The sequence below is a fragment of the Primulina tabacum genome, chromosome 16, assembly GCF_025594145.1.
Source record: "Primulina tabacum isolate GXHZ01 chromosome 16, ASM2559414v2, whole genome shotgun sequence".
NCBI classification, from domain to species: domain Eukaryota; kingdom Viridiplantae; phylum Streptophyta; class Magnoliopsida; order Lamiales; family Gesneriaceae; genus Primulina; species Primulina tabacum.
This window is the reverse complement of record NC_134565.1, coordinates 29,068,744-29,087,959: the sequence shown is the minus strand read 5'-3', so window position 1 is coordinate 29,087,959 and position 19,216 is coordinate 29,068,744. Positions and strand designations below refer to the sequence as shown.

At 34.7% G+C, this 19,216-nt stretch overlaps 1 protein-coding gene across 1 annotated transcript; it reads right to left on the bottom strand.

The window, feature by feature from the left end:
• Window positions 1–11,732: 11,732 nt before the first annotated feature.
• Window positions 11,733–13,251, bottom strand: LOC142529467 (uncharacterized). Its single transcript, XM_075635001.1, has 2 exons — window positions 12,864–13,251; window positions 11,733–12,298 (listed from the first exon to the last, which is right to left on the bottom strand). The coding sequence occupies exons 1-2, from the start codon at window positions 13,170–13,172 to the stop codon at window positions 12,101–12,103; spliced, it is 507 nt and encodes a 168-aa protein (XP_075491116.1). The 5' UTR covers window positions 13,173–13,251; the 3' UTR covers window positions 11,733–12,100.
• Window positions 13,252–19,216: the final 5,965 nt, after the last annotated feature.

Here is a 19,216-nt window from a genome sequence, read left to right as displayed (position 1 = left end):
CAAACAAAAGAATGAAATGAGATTGAGAATGTCCATTTCATTCACACCTCATTCCATCATACAAGCATTACCTTATTGTATGTTTTTGCAATTGTGAGGCGATGTTGCAGAGAGATGATGTTGAAATATGTTTTTTTTTTTAAATTCAATTTAATAATGTGATATTTAAATAAAAGAATAATTAAAATAGTTAAAAAATAAAATTTTACATAATTAAATTTTAAAATATAATTAAAAATTACACATAATTAGGAAAAAAAAATTATTAAAAACTTACACGCAATTAAAAAATTATAGATAATTGAATATAATAAATTATTATAACAACATTTGGCAGTTGGATTATTGAGAATTGAATTTAGAAGAATTTGGTTAAGGAGTATTGAGATACCATCATTTCTCCTTGAATATATTTTGTATTTGGAATTAAAATGAAAGGAACGAGGAAGAAAATTTGATTTTTGGAATGAAAGTAGAAGAAATTGAGTTCTTTTGAAAGTATAAATGGTGACAATATATAAGAATATGGTTGAATTTTCAAAATAAGGACGAAGAAACCGGCGCTTGATCGTGCAGCTTCCTCGCCCAAGTGGCCGCCGGGCCCCGGCAAACTGGAATACATTTCCATTAATTTTTCGGTTAGTTTAATAATCCGCATCGGTTAGTTTATTAATCCGCTTCTTCGTAATTCCATAAGATAGCTGTTAGTATTTGAAAAAAATTAAATTATATGAAAGTCAGTACTGCCCGATTTTTATTGTATTTTTTTAAAAAAAGACATTAGTTTAAATTGAATTAAATCAAAATAAATACTTTCCTTAACAAAAAGACATGCATGCTTTAATTAGTCGGGTAAAAAAAACAATGATGTTTTAATGAGTATGTCTCTTGTGAGACATCTTCACGGTCTATGTCTGTGATATGAGTCGATCTAATTCATACTTAACATGAAAATAATTTTTTGTTATAATAAGTAATATTTTTTTATGAGTTGAATCGAGTTGGAAATATATTTTAAAAAATTAATCTGTGAACGATTTTACAATATATATATTTATTTTAATATGATGATAATGTTCCTTAGACAATTGCTTTTTGAAGTTGGTTGAACCACCAGATATATTTAAATATTTAATCCATTTCACATTATATATTATTGCAATCTTTGAATATAATATAGTAATACTTTATAGGTGTGGCCTAATGGCGGATAAAGATTGGATTAAGACTTAAATATTTTAAAATTTATTTTGACGGTGATTTTTCTATGATATATGAGAAGTTTGTGAAAGATTTTTGTGAAAAATTTCATTAACGTCTAATTAATTTTGTCGAACATACTTTGATGTTGTCGGAATTCTTAGTTCATGAATGGTAAAATCCTCAATGAAAAAAATGTTCCCACGAACAACTCGTGAAAAAAATTAAATTCTTAAGAAACGATCTCACGAACATTTCGTAATGTGTGTGTATATATACATATATATATATAGAGGCGGAGCCACATGATTGTTTACCGGAGGCTTAAGCCCAAGTGATCCAATTTTTTTTAATAAATATATATGTAAATTTTGTATAAATTTGGAATAATATGATATTAGTCCGGGTAGATCAATTTAAAATATTAAAGCTTTTAGAGTTTAAAATTTCAGGCCGGACGGAACCATATTTCTGGCTCCGTCACTGTATATATATATATATATTATATTCATCAAAGTTAAGAAAGAAAAAGAAAATGAGATGTTTGTTTAAAAAACAGTAATAAAATGTGGTTGGTGTCTACGTTATGAATTTTTGTTTCGATCATAGATTTTTTGTCGCTAAGGCTGAATTATTCCAAGAAATGAATTTTCCTTTACATGGATTGAATTTAAAAACAACTGGGTTGAATGTAATAGATTTTAATTAGGGCTCTATTCAGTTATTTTTATAGTGCAATTTGTTCAAGTTCCAAAAGGTAATGAGTGAAGCACAATTAATCTAAACTTATAATCGAAGAAAAAATATTTAGAATTAATTTGATGTCATGCGATATCATTGTTTTGCACTTTTTGTTTCTCTTTTTCTGTGCCAGCCCCATCGATTTTTGCCTACCCTTTTCCAGGAATAATGATTTCAAAAATTCCTGGAGCCACTTTGTGGGGGTGTCTTTTAAAATCTTGGTCTTTGGATTAATTCTCTCATTTTTCTTTGTTAAATAAATTTAAATTTTGGTGTATATATATTTATATATAGTTTTAATATGTTGATCACTTATCGTGTTCATTTATGTGTCCATCAATTAGACGACACTCACCAATTGAATATACAAATTGGATATGTTTCATATTATATTCAATAGATGATTAATTTCCCAATATGGAAAATTCGGTGTTGCCATTGTGTTGAGTTTGGATTTAAAAAAGTATCTGAACAACTTTTTTTTATATGAGTGTGTATTAAGACGGATTTGAAATCTACTATAATGATATAAAAAATAACTAATGGAAGATTTTGGATTAATTTTCAAATCCATAAATTCAAATGCAACCTTAAAACTTTGCCTTGATAACATGTCTAACTGTTGATATTTTTTCTTGCATGTGGAAACCACGAAAAAATTATAGACTCCACATATAAAAACAAATATCATCGTTATACGCAACCAAACACCTTATCCTAATGATAGTGTCGAACTTTTCCTGTCCGCACAAGAGTAACAAGTACTCAAAATAATTTGATCTGAAAATTCCTTTTCAAACTGATTTAAGTCATCTTGCATAGCTTCAATCTAACTGTTATCTAATAAAGTTTCATCAATTTTCATAGGTTCTAATTGTGAAATAAAAGCAGCATGCTAGAATTCATTAATCATTTATTGTTTAGTTCCGAGAGATGCATAATGGTTACCGATCATCAGTGAAGGTGGATGAGTCTTACTCCATTTGTAACTTGGTCCTAGTGGATTATCATCAATATTGAATGGAGTATGATCAATTAGATTCTCTTCAGTCTGGTTTCCTTCAGCTAGGTTTTCAATAATTTGAGTATCATCAGCTCGATTGTCATCAGCTTGGATATCATCATTTTGGGTCACATAAGCTTGTTTCATATCAGTTTGGTTCGTCAGTTCTTCATTCTTTTGTATAGCTGACTAATCAGAGATATCTAGTTCATATGACTGATGAATCCCCTTATTTACATTGATTTCTTCTTTGTTGTCATCTTCCAGATCAATAACTTTCATTTGATAGCTCAAATAAGCTAGATTAGTTTTATCATCGATAAACTCAATTTCATCAAAAACCAAATGAACAATTTCTTCAACATATAAAGTTTTCTTATTAAATACGCGGAAACTCTTACTAACAGCTGAACAACCAAGAAATATTTCAACATCAGATGTAACATCAAAAGCAGAAAGATGAGTTTTGCCATTAAATGTAACATTATTAACCAAAGGCGTGAAAGTATAATAAGTTACGCTTACTCTCATTCCGTATTTTATACCAGCCTTTTTGTTAATCATAGATCTGTTCCATGTATAACATTCTGTATTGATTGCTTTTGCCCAAAATTTTTGTGACACACCGGAATTAGCAAGCATTATTTGTGCATCTTCCTTCAGAGTCCTGTTTTTTCTTTCAACAACTCCATTTTGTTGAGATGTTCTTGCTGCACAGTATTCACACTGAATTCCTTTAACTCAATACCACGATCACTCCTGATCCTCTGAGGTTGATTTAACATTTTGAACACCATCAATAAATTTAAACAGTTGGGCATTAATATGATTTTTACCACTAAGAAATATCATCCAAGTAAATCGAGAGAAATCGTCAACAATCACAATTATATATCTCGTTCAACCTAAGCTAATTACAGATATCAATACAAACAAATCTGTATACAGCAATTCTAAGCATTTATTAGTCAGTTGACTGCCTTTATTTTTAAAGCTAGATGAATCTACTTGCCTAAGTAACATGCTGAGAACATATGGTTTTTAACAAATTTAATGCAATGCAAACCATTTGCTAGGTTCAATTTACACAAATTATCAATGCATCTGAAATTTAGATGATTAAGTTTTTTTATGTCATAGTCATTGTTTATCATTACTAATAGGAACAAAACATGTTGATGAGATTAAATAATTACTATTTCAATAAATTTTATAAGGGTTATCATTTTTAATTCCAATTAACAGTATTTGATTATTAGCATTATTGATTAAGCAATTGTTTTCACGAAATTTAACTAAATAGTCATTATCACAAAGCTGAATAATGCTAATCAAATTATAACACATATTTTCAATAAGTAAAACCTCATTAATTATCACATTTTCATGGGTAATTTTACATTTACACAGGGTGTTACCCTTAGCATTGTCTCTAAAAGTCATGTGTCATTCACAGTTGATTACGTTTGAAAGTAGTTTAGCTCGACTAGTCATATGCCTTGAACATCTATTGTCCAAGTACCAAACCGAATTTTTCAGTTCTTCTCGTTCGTTGTTCTGCATACACAAATTAATTCAATTGGTACCCAATCATATTTAGGTCCAAACGAGATTAATCCCATGGAAACCTACACTTGGATCAATTTGACAAACTAACCTATTTGTTTGTTATGGAAGGGTTGTGCAGAAACATGTGTGTGCAATGCTTGGTGTGTGTGAAATGGAATGATGTTTAGTCTTTCTGTCATCACTGGTTCACATGTATCTCTCTTGAACATGCTTGCAGTTGTAGTATTGATAGGTTTTAGTCATTCTTGAGTTGAGTCTTGCCTGACTGAATCTGCTATCAGATCAGTTGAGCTTGACATATGAACTCTATGGTGTATACCCAATACCAAAATTTTTGCATATGTTCATCAGTTCAACATGTTTATAAACTTGATCGACTTCTGATGTTCATATATCGTACTGGACTTTACAAAGTTAATATATTTATTTTTGCGCATGTTCAATTTCAATTGAGTACAACACTCAGTAGGAATTTTATCATTACCACTTAATCCAAGACCAATTTTGTCTCAAGAGTGCTTTTGTAGCTCTTGCATTTTTTCAAGATTTACTGATGATAATTCCAAATTTTAATCAGTTCAGCTAGTTTCTTATTCTCAAAAATAAGTTATTAATGCTCTCTTTCAGTACTCTGTCATTCTCAATTTTCGGCTTTGCAATTTCTACCTTAAGACCTAATATTTCACCTGACTGTTCCCAATTAGGCTCAACATCATTGTCAGTTTGGCTTGCTTGCGTTGCTTTCACTTCCTTGAATGATTGAGAAAATATTTTGTACTATATTACTATGTCATTGAGTGCAGTGATGAGATCATTTGGTATAAAATCTTTTAAGCTAAAATCAAATATCTCATCATATGTAGATTACATCTCAACACCAACCTTGAGACATTGTACCACCTCTTCATCACTTTCTCTGGTGGAGCAGTCTGACTCAGATGAGTCAATCTCATATTCAACCCACTCGGATTTGATGTCTTCAGCAAAAATCACTTTCTTGTTTCCTTTCTTTCTGAATGTTCTCTTGTCATCCTTGGACTTTTTTGTACTTTTCATTAAATCTCCTTCTTTGTCAGTTGGTCTCCTCTCATCCTTCTTTGGCTTGGGACAGTCGACTATGAAATGCCCGACTTTCCTACAGTTGAAGCATGTGTTGTTCTCACTGATGAACTTTTTCTTGTGATGACTGTGTCTACTTGAGCTTTGAAAGTTACCCTGATTTTTTCTTAAGAACTTCCCAAATGTCTTTACAAATAGTGACATTGCATCACTTCTCAATTGCTCACCTGACTTTTCTTTTAAGGAACTTTGTTAAGTAGTTGCAACAGTCAGAGCCTTTGTTAGTTTGATTGAAGTTTCACCAACAGTTCTTGTTTCTAATTCGAATTCATATATTTTGAGATTTGCAAACAGATCGTAGAGTTCAAGCTTGTTAAGGTTCTTTGATTCTCGCATATACATTGTTTTGATATCTCATTCTTAGCAAAAACTTGTGTGAGACGGTCTCACGGGTCATATTTTGTAACGCCCCGAAAAATTTGAAAGTCCACGCAAACCACATGCATGCAATTATTAAATTCTCTTGTATTTTAACTAAATGTTTTAATTGCATAAATTAGTTATGTTGTGCATATTTGCATGTTTAAAATATATTTTTCTACATGATTGCATTAAAATATATTTTTAAAGGTTATTCGAGTTGCGATCGAGGAACGGAGACCGAGGGCTGAAAAACGGAAAATGTTTTTATTAAATAATTATTTTTAATTATTTAAAATATGGTTGATGGTTTTTCATATTTTTGAAAATAAGGGGTTTTGAGGTGATTTTATACATCGGGACGTAAATTTTATCGGTGATGGTTTTTCAACTAAAATACGAGCTTTTTGGCGACCCGGCTAATAAATTAACAAATTTATTTTAACAAAAACTTTGTTAATATTTTATTTAAATCCTAATTACACTAATGAGCTTACTTTAATGGCTTGATAGGCCCAAGCCTAGTTAGCAAACTAATTAGCTATTTAAAACTATTTCACACAGAAAACCCTACACTTTGCAATTGAAACTCACGCCTCCCTCTCCCTAAATTCTGAAATTCTCTCCCAACCACTCTACACACACACGGCACACATACATATCACATTCAAGGGGTTTTTCGAAGGTTCAAGGGAAAACAAAGCCTAGGTCTCGTCCCGTTCTTCGTCGACAACGGTTTTTCATGCGTATAAAACGCAAAGGCACGCCATACATCTCTTTTTCTCATCTATCACATCGTATTATCGTTTTAAATATCGTGTGCATGAAAAGCATGAATTTCTTATGATTAGTTTCGGAATATTGCACATACATTTAATAAATTCATGAATTTTGATCCAAAAATTATGTTAAGCATGTGTAAAGGGGCTGTCATGATTAGGTAAGGTTTATGAGTTGTAATATGAATAAATTGTAGTAAAAACAGGACAAATTTAAGGGAAACAAGCTGGACAATCGTGGGTTAAGAAGGAATATAAGAACCGTGTGTGTGTGAGTTGGGCTGTGCTTGGTGCAAGGGATCGGATTGTTTGCATGGGGTCACGGGGCTGGCCAGGGGTCGTTGGGGGCTTGGCCAGGGTCAGGTTCAAAGGCTAGGTAGGGTCCTAGGGCGGCTAGGGTCGAGGGAGGCGGCTGGGGAAGAGTCCACGTGAGGTGGGACTCTCCCCCATGCGCTGTGCTCTGCTGGGTTTCGGGAGGGGGCTGCAACGGGGCTAAGGGCAAGTCACTAGGGTCCTATAGGGTCTAAGGATGATGGGCAAGGGCTGGGCCAGGGGTTGGAGTGGCTGGGCTGGCCGCTGGCTCGAGAGGAGATGGAACCCGTGAGTTGCAAGGGGTAGTAGCGCAGGTTGCTTCCTGATTCAGGTGCTTCGGGCTTGGGGTTCTGGTGGTTGGGTTGGTCTGGGCTTGGTCTGGGCGTGGTCCAGGGATGGTCAGGGTTAGGTGGGTTTGGTGGTTAAGGGTCGGGAGGAGTCCTAGACTAGATAGGAGTTTCTTTTGTTCAAGGACACTACACACACACATGCAGAAACATGGGAAGACCTCCAGCAAGTTTTTGAGCGGGTTAGGGTCATGTTCTTTGGGCTGGGCTTGGTCAGTAGGGTCCCTAGATGGGTTGGCTAGGTTTGGCTCAACGTGGCTCGGGCGTGGCTCGAGTAAATTAGGAGATGGCTCGGTGCGTTCGATAAAGGATCAAAAACGAAAATTAAAAGGCTAAAAATATATTCATGGGTCCACGGGGGTGGCTTACGACTTGGAAGGGTAGAATAAATCTTAAAAATGTTATGTTTAAAATTTGGGATCAAAATAACGAGTTTTGGATTTATTCGGGATTTAATCGCCGCACGAAACACTAATTAACGAGTAACGCTTAATTTTAAGCTTTATAAAATTATGAAAAATTATATTTAAGCTTAAATAACTATTAAAAGTCAAAGTTTTTAATTTGAAAATTTTATATTAAGGTTTGGTTTAATTCGGGATTAAGACATGTTAATACGTCTTATTTAAAGATTAAATTAAAAGTCCTCGATTTATGCTAAATAAAAATATGAAAAAAAATTCATATAGGCTTAAATAATTATTTGGGACATTTTAGAGTCAATGGAATTAAGAAAAAGTCAAAAACGCAAAATGTCACGTCCAGGGGTAAAACAGTCTTTTTACACCGAAAAATTAGTAAACGTCATGGCAGTGCCCTGAATGCTGTTTTATGTTCTAACATGAGTATTTTCAATGATTATGGATTTTTATGAAATTTTATATGTTAAAATGATTATTTTAAATGTTTGTGGAATTTTACAAGTTAAAATGACTATTTTAAATGTTTAGGGAATTTTATATGTTTGTGATTTAATATGTCAAAATGTTATTTTAAATGTTTTGAGGTTAAAATTTCATTTTAAATGTTTATGGATTTTTAATATGTCCAAATGTTTATTGTAAACGATTATGGATTTTTATGATTTAAGGAAGACATTTAAAAGACATGTTGCATGATTGGTTTCAAAAATAAAAATATATGTTATGCACGATTTTATAAAGTGGTGAGAATGTAAACGTTGAAAGAAGTGAAGTAATTGTGACTAATTCGATAATGTTGGAGATATCGTGAGGGTGACGGTCCCAGTGGGAGCCCGACGATCGTATTTCCATTATTACGAATATGAGGTAACGGTATGTGGTAACGGAAAGAAAGGAATATCGTGAGGGGAAAAGGCCCCAGAGGAAGCCCCGACAATCGTATTCTATTCGAAAGAAGATAGGCCAGGGCCCAGTTGACCGGTGAGAGTGTTGCTGGTGTCCCCCGCCGCCCAGTACTGCGGTTTCATGTAGATGGATCCATCGACTTTTGAGGTTTAAGGAAAGTCACAATTAACAATCTGAATTTAACAAAGGAAAAGGAAAAATTTTTTTTATCATGAAAAAGGTTTTATGTTATGCCATATTGAGGAAAAAGAAAGAAAAATGTTAAGGTTTATGTTATGCATGTTATGAAAATGTTATGCTTAAAGTTGATGCATCATTATGAAAATGTTTCAATTTAAAGTTTATGCATCATGAAAATATTTAGGAAAATGGTCATGTTTGAAGTTTATGCATCTTCATGAAAACGATATTTTAAGTACAAGTATTTTTCACTGTTATATGTTGAGTGTATTAGGTATTACTCGTTATCAAGTTTATGATGTGTTCAGTCTTTAGACTCACTAGGTGTGATGGATGCATGTGAGGTTGAGGAAGGTCTTGACGGATGATTTGACTGGACTGAAGGCGCACATAACCCGAGGATCAGCGCTTCTACTTTTTCCGCATTTACGACTTATGATTCATGATTTATGTTAAAGATTTTAATACTATTTATTTATGTTTTTTGAGAGATTTTTGAGAGGTTTAGTATGAGCTATACTTTTCAAACTTATTGCTTTTTATGTTGGGTAAAACAGTTGACGATTTCATTTTATGACTATTGCACTTGATTTTTAAAATGCTAGTTGGTTGGCGTTTTATTTTAAAGGGTAAATATTTTATAAAAATATTTTCATGTGAGAAAGGTACATGGCCGAAAAATTGAGTGTTTATAAAAAAAAATTTCTAGTACTTTTAAAGCAATAAAAAAAGGCAGACGTTTCATATTTTGTGATACAGATCTCTTATTTGAGTCATCCATGAAAAAGTGTTATTTTTTATGCTAAGTGTATTAATTTTTATTGTGAATATCGGTATGGTTGACCCGTCTCACAGATAAAGATTCGTGAAACCGTCTCACAAGAGACCTACTCTACATTCTTTTGGGAGTGCCCTCATGATTTTCAAGCCTATTTTTCTATTTACATATTCTCTCCCAAGATCAGTCATTTCAATAATAATGTCGTTTACTCTTTCATCGAAGTCCGACATGGATTCTCCATATTTCATCTTGATACTGTCAAATTTTTTGATTGCCAAAAACAGTTTATTTTCATTTGTTTGATCATTACCTTCGCATAATTATCTTATATATGTTTATCCCAGATATATTTGGCAATGTGACATACTTTGATCTTGCTGAATGTATTTTTGTCTAGAGTTTCGTATAATATGTCCTTGGCTACATTGTCCAGATTTACATTCTTCTTTTCCTCACCAGTCCATTCCATTATTGATTTTTCGATCATATGAGGAGCACTGTCAGAAATGGCAATAGCAGTGTTTGCTTTCATGATTCTCATTGGTCCTTCTGTGATGATGTACCACATATCATCGTCTTGAGCAGCTAGATGAGCATGCATTCTGATCTTCCAGTCGTCAAAATCTTCTTTAGAGAAAACTGAGATCTTACTGAATGATGTCATTTAGAATATTTTGTTCAGAGACAAGAATAAGTCTCTCTGATAACACATTTTAGGATCAAAAATAAATTTAGAGGAGGTTGAATAAATTTATCACAAAAATATTTTGGTTGAGTTAGCAACACTGAAATTTTGTTCTTGTTAGTTGGATTCTCAGTAAGTCAACCAATATGAACTGTGTGGAAGTAGGGTTACTGAAACTGGTTGAACAATGACTTATCAAGAAAATCAGTAAGGAGGGTAGCTTGAAAATTAAATAAGCACAAAGTTGTTTACGATATTCGGAGATTTCAAAACTCATATGTCACATCTTCTTTCTTACGGAAGAAATGTACTATTTACCATTGTAATTACAAGTAATTTGAAATCATCTACTTCATTAGGACATATCGATGCCTAACTGAAAGTCTTAGTAAAATTTCAATCTAAATAATTTGATCAATACGACTTCTTACTTTCAATTACAGAGAAATTAGCACAAATTTAGTCTTCAAAATGATTAAATAATGATATATCAGTTGTGCTCACTATTCAGTTTGACTCTCAGAAAGCTTTTACAGAGTAGATCAGTTTACTTTTATATCCAAAGATAGATGGTGTAATTGTCTAACTTAGAGCATGTTCAAATGATATATTTATAGTTTTAATTTGCAACGATAATATTTTCAAAATATATATGTTTCCAAATGCATATGTCATTTCCATATCATCGTTTTTTTCTGACATGTTCTGATAGTGCACCGAAATCTGACATTCTGTTTAAGGTTCAGTGACTGTTAGTACGGAAAACTTTTTCTGATATTTGAGTAAGGCTCTGATCCTTAATCACTGATCATATTGATTCTTCAGATTGATTTGGTCTGACTGATCAACTATAGACTAACAGTTAGCTTCATCAATCGACCTAAAATCGGTTTAGCTATCAGTATCTTTTTTTATGTTTTATCAGCCTAGCTTTGTAATCAGTTAGGCTTCTTAGCTTAGTTTTCTCATTGAATTCAGTTCGGTTAGGTCATGTGATTATCATTTATATATACAACCTTATTCAATCACCAAAACCTAAAATGTTCCAACATACTCTTCTCGATTCCTTGGGACAAAAAAAAAAACACCATAATTTGAAACCGGCCAAATGATACATGAACCAAAGTTGATGTATATCAAATAAAGCTAATTTCCAGTATAGGAACTTGAGCAATCTTCTGACGACTTGAGATGTATTTTCTATTATTGTATTTTTTTTTTAGTTTTATTTTTCGTTTTTTCTTTATGTATGTATTTTAACCATAAATTTTATAAAAAGAATTAACAATTGTATCTCATTCCAAATTCGATTCGTTTGGAAAAGTTGAATTACTTCGGTGGACTTGAACTAGAGCTGAAGATAGTTAGCTAGTCGATCGAATAAGAACTCAAGCACTGATTTTTTTTTTTTGGTCACAAGAAGTTAAATTAATTCATCTGAAAATCCCAGAAAATAAAACACTGCTGGCCTAAATTTGCTTGGACCAAACACAAGAATCTCTCTTCACCCCCTTCCAAGAACCACAACTGAAATAACTGGTTCTGTTTGTTTCCGAAGATGACGACGACTTCGACATATTGCGAAGTAACGAATCATGGAATTCCTTGACGGAATCAAGAATCTCCATGTTCTCGGGACACCTGAAGCTGATTTCTAGATCAAATTTTTTAGTTTTCCTTCTTCCCCTACTGCCCTTTATCCAAACCAAGGCCTTGTTCGTCCATGCTGAATCTCTATGCTTTTCTCCACCATCAAGCGGCCGAGGTGGTGGCGGATAAGAGCTACGCACCGCCGGTGGAGGTTGGATGACGTCGTCATTTCCCGTGGGCATTTCTGTGTGTCCAGTTGCATTTCTTCCCTTGGAATTGCTATTCCTTTGTTTTCTTCATGATCCTTCTTCGTCAGTTATTGCAAGAGTTTATAAAATTTAATACACTAATAATTAAGAAATAAAATAAATAAATAAATAAATAAAAACCGTGCATTCATTAACTTTGCTTTCACGATTTATTAAATTTAATGTTTCTTATAACGTTCATTCAAAAAATTACATTGATTAACTTTTCATAATTTTCTTGGAAATTTAAGATTTGTAAAATTACAATTAATGGTTTCTTGGTGCACATAGCGAGACATAGAACTAGGATGTTTCTAAAAAAATGATGGAAGATGTATGAAGAGTCAAGGAGAGAGATTTGAAAGCCAAAATTTAGATTTGAAGAAACTATATATATATACAGTTTTGATATGCTGCACTTCTACCGTGCACATCTATATATATATATATATATATAAAACTTCATTTTGTTTGATCATATCACAATTCTATATATCGATTGATTTATAGATCATCTGACGCCAAGATGCAAGTTATAGAAAATATATACCGAGTTGCAAGAGGAATTCAACACACCAAAGTAAATAAACAAGGTAACTTGATATCGCAACATCCACGAACCTGCAGTAATATACCAGCGACGTTCCCTTTTCTGCAACAAGAACCAGAATCGAACATGGAATCCAATGATGAATCCAAACCACGATCCTTCCGTGGAATCGAAAATGAGGAGGAAGAAGAAGAAGAAACGCTCGAATCCTTGCCTGATTCCATAAGTTCTCCAAACCTCAAACGCTCCTTCTGATGTCTATCACGACTAGAAGCAATACTTTTCTGAACCACTTTCTTGAAACTCTCGACTTTCGATGATTTTAACTTCGACCCTTTGAACTCATCGTGATCAGGAAGACGAAGCTTTAAGCTCTGCATTAATGGAGAAGGGCTGAGTGGTGGGGTGTTGACTAATTCATCTTCTTGAGGATATATGTATTGTTTTGGTGTTCCAGGCAGAATCCATCGTCACCTTCGAACAGAGAAATTTCTTGTTTTTGATCTTGAAGAAGATTACGTTCCGCCTCCGAGCCCATAATCCCTCTTGGATTTTTGGCAATAATGATTATATATTTTGTACTTTGTTTGTTTATATTAATTTATTGGATAAATGAATGCTTACGGTTGATGATATTTGCAAGTGTTGATTCATGCATGCTAGCTAGAGTTCAGAGTAGCTGTATTAGATTCATGTATGCTAGCTAGAGTTCAGAATAGCTGGTGAAAGTTCCGTTTCCACGTAGTGAATGTGACGAGGGTGAGTGTTGTGTGTATCAGAATGTAGGTGTTGTGCGTAGGTGTTGTAACACCCACAACAACATGCAGCGGAAATTATAGTTTGACACACTAACACGCAACTTGAATGATAACAATACGAGATACGAGAGATAAATTATGCACAAGTATAAAATACTTGTGCGGTGTCTCATGGCAAAATAATTCACTAGAAAACTTGTAAGTTTACAAAAATCAATACTAGTGAAAGAATAAAACAACTCCCTTATTAAGGGAGTAACAAATTGCATCCTAAACCTCTAACAAACCGTATAACCAAAATACATAGGATGCATCAACTGAGAAGTGAAAAAGTCTTCAAAAATCAGCGCACTAATCAAAACAGTGATTAGATGTTGTCTTCAGATGTTGTCAGCACTTCACAGCAACACTTTATCAACGACGCGAGATTGCTTCAATCAGAAAATATTTTCTTCGTACAAATGCATCTCTGTCTCTCCGAAAGTTTTATGCTCTATATCGTCCCTCTCACTCGTTTCTTCTTCTTTGGGTCCTATTTAACATAGAAACGCAATTTCATTAGGAAACAAACTCTTTTTAAAACAAGGATAATATCTTAAAGATATTATGATATCATATCTTAAAAATATTATAAGTCATATCAAATATAGTTTTATATCACATATTGAATTTATACGAGATCATATCATCAATTTCGAGATTATTCTCATGTCTAGAAAGACAAAATATTAAAGATAAAAAAAGGAAAATATATCAAGGAATAAAATTCCTTTCAATCTCCCCCTTTTTGCCTTTCTGGACAAAACAACCCAAAAATGGTTGTACGGCTCAGCTCCCCCTGAGTTAGCAAATCAGTGACTCAGCCAACTTTAGTTGACTCCCCCTGAATTCTACCGTTAAGCCTTCCCCTGATGAAAAATACAGTTCACACAGGTGTTGTATGTTAGATGTTGCAACATTCAGATCATAACACCGAAATAGTTCATTAATCAGGAGGGACAAAGATCAGAGAGAATAAAAGGACAACTAAAATACTAAAACCATCAAGAGAGACCAAAACCATCAAGAGAGAAAAAAAAACTCAAAATCTCATTATCCTTCATTACTGCCATCATCATCATCATCATCAGCCATTTTTGCTCCACTGGTTCCAGCTATATCTGTATCTACTCCCCTTTTTTGTCCAGAATGGACACTTTCACCCAGCAGAAGCTCATAGTCAGCCACTTGATTTTCATAATGTTCAATGGTTTTCTTGGCATTTTCAATCTGTTGTCGACCATAAGCAATCTGAGCTTGAATGTAGGAGATAGACAGTGTGACATAACCAGTAGGAGGAACATCTGTAGGTGGCTGGTCAGCTGTCTCAGGCACATGTTCAGATGTTGTATCATCAGTGTTGCCAACATCCGGAGCAACATTTGAATGCAGCCAAGGCAGATCGATCTTTCTGTTGCCTTTGAAATAAGCAGGAGAAATCTTCAGAGGATCTCTGACAGGGCAATGATCTTCATCAATATCCCTAATGAAACCTTGAGATTCCAAGATTCCATAAATCAGTGAAAGGTAGGGCAGCTTTGTTTTCTTGAAGTCTCCTTCAGCATATTGCAATGCTGTCCTGAACACCAGATTTCCAAAGTTAAAGGCCCTTCCAGTACCAATAGCAAACAACACCAGGGCCTGAGATCTAGTCACAGTAGTAGAATTGGTTGACGGTGTCCAATTCCAGATTGATTTCTTGTGCAGCACGGAGAAAAAAGAAGTGAGATTAGCAGCACTCAACTTCTTGGGATAATCAGGGAATACTTTGATCAGGCCTCTAGTGAGCACATAGGTTACAACATTTATGTCCAGATCCTCTTCAACTTCCTCAATATCCGGAGTGTTGTAGAATGCATTGATCACAGAAGGTGAGAACTTGTAGATACGATCACGAACAAACACTCTCCCATACTTCACCGATTCCTCATCTCCAACACTGCCCAGGAGATTGCAGTAGAATTCTAACACTACACGGTGACAGTAGGGCATAACAGTAGTGACTGTGGATAGCAACCTTCGGTTCTTGAGAAACTCAATCAAATTGTATTTTCCATATGCATTATCATCAATATTTTTCTCCTAAATCAGTTCTCTCTGAACAAACAGCGGCCATAATGCCAAGGCATCCTCAGAATAAAATTTGGGGGAAAAAGACTTACTTAAATCATAGTCAGCCGAGTCAATGTGGTGCTCGGTGTTGTCAACATCCACCTTAACACCGGCAGCAGTAGCAGCAATATCATCAGAAGACTCACTAGCTTCAGAGCCAATATCCTCAGATTCAGCATCACCCTGTTCCTCAGATTCAAAGTCAGATACAGACGATGAAGAGGAAGAAGCTCCAGGTCGGTTTTGCTCAAACTCCTTCATCATTTCTGAATCAGGTTTATCATCCTTAGAAATTTGTTTCTTGGCAGCCTTTTCTTCCTTAAGGTGAGCAAGAAACTCGGCCAGAGATTGTTCATCTTCTACAGGCTCATCAGGAACTCTTTCTTCTGCAACATGTTGAGTATCTGTGATGGGGTTTTGTTTTTGAATACCAGAAGTAGAACCAGGTTCCTTTGCAGCAACAGTTGGTTTGGGGCGAGCCACCAACTCAAAATCATCATCATTGGAGTCGTCTCCAGATGAGAAATCAGGGTCCAGAAGATTTGAGGAGGTAGATGCCCGTGGTTTCTTGGTTGGAACAAAGTCAGGATCGAACCCTGCTTGTTTCTTTGACCTTCGGCGCATAGGAGCAGTGGGAAAAGCTTCATTCAAGACTTCAAAGTCCGGTGGATTCTCGACATTGATCTCGTTCCCAGGTTCACCAGGAGTGATCATTTCCAGCGGAGTTGATTCTTCTGACACGCCCACAATTTCCATCCCCTCAACATTGGTTTCGGCTGTGGGTGTTGTGTCAGGTGATTTTCCACCCATGCTCGCAGCCATTTCACTCCTAATGTCGTGAGGATCGAAGCCAGCCATCTGCGAAATCAAGAACAAAAGAAGTAGATCGGTTCGAAGGACACATAAAATCGCGAAGAACAGAGATATTTTAAGCAAAAACAATGAATAGTGAGGGCATGAGAAATTTTAGAATGTGAGGGAAAATACTAAACAGTAAAGTTATTCTTCGTCCATTCCTAATTATTTAAGCACAACTCTCCAACGGTAACATTCTGTTGAGCCGTAACTTCAGCACCTTTTCAACTCAATTTTTACTCTCACCCAACGGTAACTTTCTGAAACAGTGCCATCATTATTTCAAGAAATCAGGCAGGATAAAACACCACGTCGAATTAACCTCACAAACAGTTAGAAATCAAGAAATTTCAAAATTAAGTCGGTTAGGGTTTTCTTCGTATTTCATGAATTAAAAACTGATAGCCCACTGGTCATGATGAATTCACATAACAGCAGTATGAATGACTTAAATTTATGCCTAAAATATGATCAAAAATGAAATGCACACGCATGTGATCAAACTGTGATCAGTCTGTACTTAGGTGTTGGCAACACCTCTTGGCAGTACTCACAAGTTGGACTCAAACTTTCTTGAACATTTTTAATTCAGACATGGTAGCTCCCACTCTAGAAGAACGGTCTTCATAGGACTCCTCTAGGTAGCTTTTTCCATTTGTATTTTGAATTAGAAGTGGTAGCTCCCACACTAGAAGAACGGTCTTCATTGGACTCCTCTAGGTAGCTTTTTCCATTTTCTTCTAAACAACAAATTTTTTTTTTCCACCTTATTGCTCAAGAATTTTCTAAGTCATTTTCTACATTGGACAAGATCATGTGGTACACGAACATCCTCACAGCTTAATGACTTAGATTGAGCACACTCCATACTTTAGAAAATTTTGATAGAAAGTTTGATTCACAACTGAAAGCACACCATTCAGTATCCTTCACTTGTACAGGCTTCACACAAAACATGATGTATGCAATATGTCTAACATCCTAAAAATAAAATGCACATGCATGCTGAGTGTTGTCCACAGGTGTTGTAACACCGAGGACAACATCCGTGAGTGATCATTGTGCACACAAGCTGAGAGACTTCCTAAGATTGGAAAATCTCTCAAAATCCAATGGTTTTGTAAAAATATCAGCCAGTTGGTTCTCAGTTCTAACAAATTCCATTCGAATTGTACCCTTATCAACCAAATCTTGAATAAAATGATGTCTAATGTCTATGTGTTTCGTTCGAGAGTGTTGTACTGGATTTTTTGAAATATCAATTGCACTTGAATTGTCACAGTATACAATTAAGGTGTCACTGTTGAAACCATAGTCTTTAATCATTTGATTCATCCACAAAAGTTGTGAACAACAGCTAGCAGGTGCAACATATTCAGATTCAGCAGTGGACAGAGATACACAATTTTGCTTTTTACTATACCATGACACCAAATTGTTACCTAGATAAAAACATCCTCAAGTGGTACTCTTCCTATCATCTAGATTTCCAGCCCAGTCAGCATCACTAAACCCCACCAGATTTGTGTTTGTTTCTTTGGTGTACCACAAACCTAAGTTAACTGTCCCGACTATATATCTCAAAATTCTTTTGACAGCTTTTAAATGAGTGACTTTAGGATCAGCCTGGTACCTGGCGCACAAACATACACTAAACATGATGTCGGGATGACTTGCACTTAAGTAAAGAAGACTGCCTATGATTCTGCGATACTGGGTGTTGTCAACACCTGCAGCAACATCGTCTTTGGACAATTTTTCAGTCAACCCCAATGGTGTTTTCATGTGTTTAGTGTTCTCGGTAGAAAATTTCTTCACCAAATTCTTGGCATACTTGGATTGACACAGAAAGATACCATCATGCATTTGTTTAATTTGCAATCCAAGAAAGAAACTTAATTCTCCTACCATGCTCATTTCAAATGTGGTAGACATGCATTTAACAAATTCATCAACATGCTTTTGAGAAGAAGCACCAAAAATGATGTCATCCACATAAATTTGACACACAAGAATATCATGCTTCGATTTTTGAATAAAAAGGGTTTTATCAACCTCACCTCGTTTGAAACCTAAGTCAAGCAGATATTCAGTAAGCCTACCATACCATGCTCGTGGAGCTTGTTTAAGTCCATAAAGTGCCTTCTTCAACTTGTAGACATGGTTCGGGTGGTTTGGATCTTCGAACCCTTTAGGTTGGCTTACATAAGCTTCTTCATTCAAAATGCCGTTCAAAAAGGCACTTTTCACATCCATTTGATATAGTTTTATATCCATGTGACAAGCGATAGCAAGTAAAAGTCGGACTGACTCAATCCGGGCAACAGGGGAAAATGTCTCATCAAAATCAATTTCTTCAATTTGAGTATACCCTTGAGCAACTAACCTAGCTTTATTTCTCACAACAATCCCAGATTCATCAGTTTTGTTTTTAAAAATCCATTTGGTTTCAATAACATTCACATTATCAGGTCTGGGAACCAAATCCCACACATCATTCCTAACAAATTGTTCAAGTTCCTCATGCATCGCATCAACCCAAAATTCATCTTTTAAGGCTTCATTTATATTTTTGGGTTCAATGAGTGAAACAAAACAAGAATGACTTACTTGAGAGTATACGGAAGTCATGCATACTAGACCCATCATTTTCCGATAAT